This window comes from Silene latifolia, chromosome 2 (assembly GCF_048544455.1).
Source record: "Silene latifolia isolate original U9 population chromosome 2, ASM4854445v1, whole genome shotgun sequence".
Lineage (NCBI taxonomy): Eukaryota > Viridiplantae > Streptophyta > Magnoliopsida > Caryophyllales > Caryophyllaceae > Silene > Silene latifolia.
The window spans coordinates 88,636,609-88,645,869 of record NC_133527.1 but is presented as its reverse complement, the minus strand read 5'-3'; the positions used below and the strand labels follow the sequence as shown (position 1 = coordinate 88,645,869).

Sequence of the window (9,261 nt, the reverse complement as noted above, 5' to 3'; positions counted from 1 at the left end):
TCATCGCACTCAGCTACGCTGACACAAGAATAAACCTCTTGCCACAGCTCAGTACTCAAACTTTCCCGGTCAGAAAACTTTTGAGAGACATCTATCAGTTTGCCATCTTTATCAAAGACAAGCTTACTCATTGCAGCTTTTGTCCATCTTTGCATTATGTCTTTGTTTCGGTATTTTATGAAAATCTTGGTTGTGTAGAATCCAAAGGCGTTAATCGCACAACAAGCCCATTCTCTGAAACATAGAACAGGAGCAAGTAATCTCCATGTTATCTGGTGAATATGCTACGTTCCATGACTTATTTGGCATCTGCAAGTCTGTTAGAATATATATTTTTGTCTCATCAATCTTCTTCACATCTTTAAAATGGCAATCAGACAAAGCTGCAACCAGTTCTGTTTGGAAGTCTTTGAAAATGTTTTGCGAGTATATTTCAGAAGCATAGACTTCAAGGTTTGAGTTTGTTTTCCGTGGGATTTCAGAGTGTTTGGTGTCACTGTTCAACTTGGGCTGCTTGTGTCTTTGTACTTCCAAGGCACTCTCATAGCATATCCAAAACTCAACAAGGGTCAAATGAGGTGTGAGGAACCTGTCAAAGAAAAAGTTTTCACTCTCAAACCTAGAAGTAACCCTCATCAAGCCAGACATGGAAACATCTTTAAAATAGGCAGGGATCCACTATTCCCTCATATCGTACAAATCTGAAAACCACTCGTGTTCTACAAGTTGATAATCAGTCATTATCTTCCCCCATTGTTCTTCGAATTCATCAGGCTCAAGTTGGTGGTTCCAAACACACCTATTGAGCCTGGTCTTAAAATCCTCATCTTGAAACAGTTGATAACTGACTTTTTTCTTAGTTTCTTCATTATGTGCCACATGCACAGTCTGTGTGTTGACTCCTTAAACACTTCCGGGACTACCGACTTCATTGATTTGTCCTAATCAGTAATTATAATTCTCAGCTAGCACCCGCCCATTGCTTCCAAAAATGTCTTGAACAGCCATCTGTAACACTCAATACTTTCATCACCTATCAACCCAGCTCCAAAGGTTATGCACCTTTTGTGGTGATTAACTCCTGTGAAAGGCACAAACACCATATCGTACTTGTTTGTTGCATATGTAGCATCTACTGATAACACCTCACCAAACAGCATGTAGTTCTTTATGCAGATCGGATCTGCCCAAAACACTCCAGCCAGGCACTTGTTTTCATCTACTATAAAATCAAAGTAAAATGAACTGCATGTGTCTTTTTCCCCAATAAGATTCTCAACAAACATTTGCACATCAAAATTACCAATGTAGGTTTTTATGTCCCTAACAAAGTTTTTGAAATCAACCTCAATAACACCAATGTTGTCGTAACCTCCACACAGCTCCTTCCAACCTCTATAGGCTTTCATACCACCTAGTTTTAGCACCTTTATCTTTGTGACAAATTGTTTCTGTACCTCTGTCATTTTTCGGTTTCCTTTCAAGAATCTTGTAGATTCCGGCGAAGCAAGTGGATGGTTATGGGCTTCATCGAATCTGGTAATAATATAAGTTCCATTTTATTGGTATTTGAACTGCAGTAATGCACGACAGTCAATTCTTGTAATCGGCCTCACACGGCTTTATGTCTGTCACATCAGATTGTGTATCATTGTCAGCAGTATCAGTATCAGTATCAGTCCTCTTCCTTTTCCTACTTTCCTTTACTCCTTGCATATTGCAGACAACATTCCTTAATGTAAAACTGTTTGGTAACTCATTGCCTTTAATCCTTTTTGTTGTTGCAAGTCTTGGCGTAAACCCACAGATTGTACAATATTCTTTGTAGAATAACTCTGCTGATTCTAGTGTTTCGAATACTTGTCCTACTTTAGGTTTCTTTTCCTCTGGACAGAATGGAATGTACTGGAGTGCATCTAATGTTTCAATTCTTGTTCTTGGTGTCTTAAAGCTGTTATTTGTAGAAGAAGACGTAGTTGCATCACTTGTACTCATTGTACGCTTCAACAATAGTTAAGTAAGTATGTATTTGAATATTATTGCATCAATAATGCAGTAATCCAATTCTAATATGCTCTACAAAGATTGGTAATTTATTTCGTACAAATAAAGGTTCATATATAATGTATTCCTGCCAATGTCCATTATCATGCCTTTAAAGAAACATTTATTTTACTGCTAATGTTCATAGGAAATATTGTTGTCCATTTTGATATAGCATATATAAAATGTATTGAATACTAATGACAGTAAACAAACAAATAGACATAATACTATTTCATTAATATTAGAAATATTTACAAAAGCCATTCAAGACTTTCAAAAGCATAAAGCCTATTAAGGCTTATACTGGAAAAAAAAAGGAAAAACACAAGATAATACAAAATAACAATATACTAGAAAACTAACTTAATATATTTCTAAACTAATCTAACAGTCGGAGTCATAATAACCCTCATCACCAGACTGCTCCTCAATTTCATATTGTTTTTTGTGTTTTTTATATTGTCGTGCTTGTCGTTTATGATGTCTAATTATTTATTATTCACAACTAGACATACACCTACAAAGGCAGTATCTTTCAAGCAGCCGATCATTCTTTGTGATAGTGATTATTCAATTTTCATTTTCCCGAACCGCGTTTCGGTAATAATCCCTTTCAATTACCTTTGTGTCGTTCCCTATAAGGAACCAACTTGACCAGGCCTTGCATACCTCGGCCATGTTTTTCTTCTCTCGACTCCCAAGTCGGTCAAAAAAAATCCGGAGGAATTCAGGAGTAGTAAGGAAATTATGTAAAGGACGACTGTGTGATGGTACATCCATCTCCTCAGAAATATTTCTTCCATCAATCCAATTTGAAGAAAACTGGCCTACTTTCCATTGCCTATAATTATTGACGAAATTGGTTTTGTCATCATCATTCTTGTAGTGGGCAATTTTACATTTAGCGTAAGACATTGTTTTTTTTTAAAGAAAATTAAGTAGTTTTCTGGAGAGATTAAAGGTTTTGGTTATTGAAAAAGGTTTTAGAAATGAAGATAGGATAAAAAAGTGGTGGTGTTCTCTTGTGTTTATATAGTTGATTAATTTAGTATAAGAGATTAAATTTTGTGAACAGTTGTGTCTTTTCAATTGTCACAAACATAATCATGGTAATTAATAAATTGGTTGAAGTTATCTATGTTACTTAAACGACTATATGTATTACGAGTTCAATTTAATTGATATTTCAAATTCCTGTCTAAATAATAAAATGTACCTTAAAAAATAAATAATGTACATTTAAGGACTGCTTTTAAATCTCTTGCATAAAACAGTACATGCACATTATGAAAATACGTAATGGACATTTGAATTAAACTGAAAGCACATTTATTTTCCAAATAATGTTTCATGTTCTTTTTTAAATAATTTAATGTACCTTTAAATATAATATAATGTACATTTTCCAAACAGTGCTTAATGATATTTTAGTTGCACCTAATTATCAGAAAATACAAATTATGAATGTAGATAGTGGACAATTTATTTGATGGAACATGTTTTTTTATAATTAATATAATGTACATTTAAAAGTAATATTCAAATTAATGTGAATAGTTGTGTCTTTTCACCATATAAGCAAGTTACAAACTGTCATTTGACTTATTGTGAACAGTTGCAAGACCACTTGCAAAAGGTAATAATTACTTGCACATCCTTATTATATATAATGCACATTTCAATAAAACTGATTGGACATTTCCTTATGAAACGTGTACAACACAACACATTATTATTACATGCAAAATTACTTTTCAGTTACTTCAAATTGCACACTTTTCCTTTCTCATTATTTTTACTATTTTTTCTCACCACAAAGTACATTTACATTTATCATCCTCCTAAAATCAAACAAACAAACTATAAACCCTAATTTAACACTTTTCATTATAAAATTAATGTTTTTTGTGGTTCTGGACATTAAATCTAGTTAACTAAATTTAATCAAATCCGAAATTAAATTGAATTTGATTAAATTCAACTTTAACATCATCATAAAATCAATTCAACAACGATTCAAAAAGGAATTAAATAACATTGAATGAACATACCTCAATATTGACTGTAGAAAACAATAATTCCAGATGAATGACGAAATCAATTCCAATTTTTCTTACAAAGTTTTGATCTTGAAATAAATGAATAGCTGATGAATGCAAAAGTTTGAACAAATTGAATCTGATTTGCGCTTCTGAAGATTTGTGCTTCGAACACAGCTATTGATGATGAATAACCGATTTTAGATCACTAATTTTGATGTCGGAAAAACAAAAATATACAAATTAAGGAAGGATTAATGATGAAATTGATTGATTTTGTTTCGTGTGGTTTGATTTTGTTTCGTAGGTTTGATATTGCTCACATGTACACTCTTATTTTTGGTTTTCCGCGAAACTCTACTTTTCAAAGAAGCGCGCGTCTAATCTTAGCCGTCAGATAATTTGATGGACGGTTGAGAGCAGTTCTCACGATAAGCCCCGTTCTCACCGGAACTCTAGCATAATAATAATAATAATAATAATAATAATAATAATAATAATAATAATAATAATAATAATAATAATAATAATAATAATAATAATAATAATAATAATAATAATAATAATAATAATAATAATAATAATAATAATAATAATAATAATAATAATAATAATAATAATAATAATAATCACGTGCGATTCCTCAAATCGGTGCAACCAGCCGTCCGTCAGTTGCTGCCGCTCTAACCACTGCCTTCTTCTCACGTCATTGGTGTTGGGATCACCGGCGTTGTCTGCCGTCTGTCGTGGGTGTGGATTCGTGGTAGGGTTTGAGGGATCGTGCTAGGGTTTTTTGTAGGGCTTTGGGTTGTTCGACTTTTCTGCCGTCAGTGGCTGCCAACCACCGCTTCAAGTCGACCATTAGACCTCACGTCGCCGGTCAGGGGTGGTGTTTGTTGGCTGTTTTGAACGGCGGCCGCTGTTGTTGAAGGATTTTGTTAGGGCAGTGTTATTGTCGTTTTTGCTGGGTTCGTTGCCGCCTGCCTACGGTGTCTGCATCCCATCGCCACCACCCTTAGACCACCAGACCTCACGTCGCCGGTCCTTGCTGTGGTGGCTGACTACTCTGCCTTGGCGTTTTCCTCCGGTAAGGTTTCTCATTTCCTTTGTGCTGCGTTTTTCTGCTGCGTGTTTTCTGCTGCAGTTTTTTTGGCTGGTGGTGGTTGTCCTTTAGCCGTGGTTTCTACTGCTGGTTGTTGTCCGGCCACATTTAGTTGCTGCCTGCTGTTTGTCGTGTAGGTGGTGGTTGAGGTGGGTGTTACGGGCTGCTGTCGTGGTTTTTTGTTTAGGTGGTTTTTTTTGTTTAGGTGGTGGATTCTTCTTAGTCCAGCCACTAATAGTCTTCTTTCAGCCTCTTGCTACTTGTGCGGTTGCCTGTGTGGTGGTTTTCGTTCGGGTGGTTATTTTGGTGGCTATATCGGTTTTTGTGCAGGTAGGGTGTGGGATTTTGTTTCTTCCTTCATGCCCGAGCTTGTGCGATACCACTGTCCTTTTTCGGGTCTTCATGCGTGTCGGGATGGTTTTGGTAAGGGCCTAACTAAGGCTGCATGGTAGAAACATTTACAGGACCGACATTGTCATGATGGTGCGTTGGACCTTACGCGTCAGACTCTTACTCATAGTGTGACTGTTTATTCCAATGTCGAGAGTTCTTTGAGATGGATTGGGCTATGGTTGTGTGGGGTGTGTTTTAAAACCCGTACTACTCGAGCTAGATGTCGGCATAGTTAGGGTGATATTGTGATGCATCCGGAGTGTGTTGATGGCCTCTACACCTTTCATATTTGTGGTATTCCGAGACCTTTGGCTCCTTCTACTTCGGTTTCTTCTGATGATAGTGTTGAGCTTGTTCAATGGTCTATATCTTCGCTTGATCTTTTTTTGTCGTTAGGCCTTTGCACCGTGAAATCTATTCCTCCTAAGTGCCATCTTGGGTTTGCTCGGGCTTTGAAAGGGGCCATGGATGATGTGGCTGATTCCCCTAGTGATCTCTCCCGCTGGGTTCGTTTGCTTGTTCTACCACTTTGTTTGCTTAAGACTTTCGCTCCTCGGAGTAATCATGAGTGTCGGACTGCTATTCGGCGTCAGCATCAGGAGGAGAGTATTGTCAGGGCTATCCTTGCTTGGGGGGTACCTGGGGGAGTTTGCATTTGTTGCAGGAGTGTTTCGATGAGGGTCCTTCTTCATTTACTATGGATGAGGATCTGGATTTGAGTGAGCTTAACCTCCGCCAATGTCGGCGAAAGATTTGTGATGGCCACTATACTGCTGCTGTCCGGGTGCTTTCTTCTTCTGGGGTCGCCCCCTACTCCGATGCCACTCTTGTGGCCTTGCGTGAGAAGCATCCTGTCGCCCCGCCTCCTTCATTGCCTGCTTTGTCAGGGGATCATCATCCTCTGGTTGCCTCTTCGACGGTGGTTTTTGATATGATTCGTAGCTTCCCACGCGGTACTTCTTTTGGGCGGGATGGTTTTCGTGCCCAGCACCTTATGGACTGTTTGAGTGGCGCTGTTGTGGCTATCTCTGATGATTTGATCACTTCTATTACTAGGGTGGTTAATATTTTTCTTGAGGGCCGGTGTCCTCTTCCTGCGGGTGAGTACATTGCAGGCGCCCTCTCACGCCACTCGTTAAACCGGGTGGTGGGGTTCGTCCTATTGTTGTTGGCACGGTCTGGAGACGGCTTGTCTCTAAGGTTGGTGCTTTTATGGTTGGCCCTTCTTTATCTTCTTATTTTGATGGGCTTTAGTTTGGGGTTGGTGTGTCCGGTGGAGGAGAGACTATCTTGCATGCCTTGAACCGGCTCATTGAGGCTCGGGGTGCTGAGGTGGGGCTTTCTATGTTGCTGGTTGATTTCCAGAATGCGTTCAACCTTGTTGATCGTGCGACCATGCTACAGGAGGTCCGCCGTCGTTGCCCGGTTCTTTCCCGTTGGGTGGAGTTTTGTTATTCCAGCCCTGCCCGTCTTTTTTATGGGGAGCACTGCTTGTGGTCTTGTCAGGGTGTTCAGCAGGGTGATCCGTTAGGCCCTTTGCTTTTCGCTTTGGTTTTGTGGGATTTATCTGTATGCATCCCTTTAAATTTTAGGACTATGACGAATTATAACATGATGGAACTAGTCATAAAATAAATTTCATAAACAAAATTGTAAAGGATTAAGAAATAACCTTCGGTCCTAGCAAAAACGGCCTAAGAACAATATCAAAGTTGATATTCGCCTATCAATTGCACCCAAGACGATATGAGAAATGCCCTTTGATTATGCTAGAATCGATCCAAAAATTAACTAATTAATTTTTAGGTTTTTGTGTTTTTCTTCTGATGACATGGAGGCAAGAATGGGAAAAGAAATTAGGTTAGAATCATCTCCCTTTTCTCCCTTATAAACCGTGTATATGGAAGATTAGGGTAGATTTCTTCTTCTTCTAATTTTCGGCCCATTACCGAATTTAGGAGAATTAATTTCTCTTATTTTCGGTTATTCCAAAAATGTAAAAATGTGTTAAATATAAATTGTCATCTAGTGAGGATCGAACCCATGACCTCTTGGTTTAAGTACCCTCACTATTACCACTATGACACATTCATCTTGTTGATATTAAATATAACCGATTACATTTAATTACGAATTAACATTAATTTGTCCAAGCTAACATTACATACATTTAATTAAATATAACTTATTATATTCAATTTACGAATTGTGATTAATTGTCTCAACTAATATTATTTAATCTTCATTAAATAATTGTCTCATCAACACATTGACTAACTGTTTAGTCATATAAGGCATCAATGTGATTATATTTTTATAACCACATCTCTCAAACACATCCTATAGGTGTGACCTTTAGGGACCAGTTGAACACCGCCATCTGTATGATAATAACGTCAAACTTTCTAGCAAGCCAGCCGTTATTAGGTAATCGTTAATCAACTGATTAAAATATAAAGTATACCCTTGTGAACCTGTAAGAGATTTACAAATGTTATCACACTAATTTGTGGAGGACACAAGCTCCAACAAACTCCCACTTGTCCTCACAAGTGTATGTGCGATAACCGATTCTCATATCCTAAAATTTCTCCCACTCAATTTAAAACAATTTGCAAAATCCGTATTCGCAAAGGTCGTATTTTACAAGCGATCATCATCAAGAGTGGTTTCCCCGACTAGAGAGTAACTTAACTGATAAACGAATCATCATTCGAGCATGCACTTGTGAGGACAAGTGGGAGTTTGTTGGAGCTTGTGTCCTCCACAAATTAGTGTGATAACATTTGTAAATCTCTTACAGGTTCACAAGGGTATACTTCGTATTTTAATCAGTTGATTAACGATTACCTAATAACGCTTGGCTTGCTAGAAAGTTTGACGTTATTATCATACAGATGGCGGTGATCAACTGGTCCCTAAAGGTCACACCTATAGGATGTGTTTGAGAGATGTGGTTATAGAAATATAATCACATTGATGCCTTATATGACTAAACAGATAGTCAATGTGTTGATGAGACAATTATTTAATGAAGATTAAATAATATTAGTTGAGATTTAATTAATCAATTCGTAAATTGGATATAATAAGTTATATTTAATTAAATGTATGTAACGTTAGCTTGGACGAATTAATATGTTAATTCGTAATTAAATGTAATCGGTTATATTTAATATCAACAAGATGAATGTGTCATAGTGGTAATAGTGAGGGTACTCAAACCAAGAGGTCATGGGTTCGATCCTCACTAGATGACAATTTATATTTAACACATTTTTACATTTAATTAAATATAACTTATTATATTCAATTTACGAATTGACAGTTAATTCGTCTCAACTAATATTATTTAATCTTCATTAAATAATTATCTCATCAACACATTGACTAACTGTTTAGTCATATAAGACATCAATGTGATTATATTTCTATAACCATATCTCTCAAATACATCCTATAGGTGTGACCTTTAGGGACCAGTTGATCACCGTCATCTGTATGATAATAACGTCAAACTTTCTAGCAAGCCAACCGTTATTAGGTAATCGTTAATCAACCGATTAAAATACGAAGTATACCCTTGTGAACCGTAAGAGATTTACAAATGTTATCACACTAATTTGTGGAGGACACAAGCTCCAACAAACTCCCACTTGTCCTCACAAGTGTATGTGCGAT

The 9,261-nt window shown here is 37.0% G+C and overlaps 1 protein-coding gene across 1 annotated transcript; it reads right to left on the bottom strand.

The window, feature by feature from the left end:
* Positions 1-210: 210 nt before the first annotated feature.
* Positions 211-1,466, bottom strand: LOC141641061 (protein FAR1-RELATED SEQUENCE 5-like). The gene is made up of 2 exons (XM_074449737.1): positions 973-1,466; positions 211-589 (listed from the first exon to the last, which is right to left on the bottom strand). The coding sequence occupies exons 1-2, from the start codon at positions 1,464-1,466 to the stop codon at positions 211-213; spliced, it is 873 nt and encodes a 290-aa protein (XP_074305838.1).
* Positions 1,467-9,261: the final 7,795 nt, after the last annotated feature.

Bases quoted from the DNA above. Each gene is read 5' to 3' on its own strand.
- LOC141641061 (XM_074449737.1), bottom strand. From the start codon at position 1,466: ATGACAGAGGTACAGAAACAATTTGTCACAAAGATAAAGGTGCTAAAA. The intron at 590-972 runs GTGCTAGCTGAG...TTTCTTTGACAG, and splicing joins TTTTTGGAAGCAATGGGCGG to GTTCCTCACACCTCATTTGA.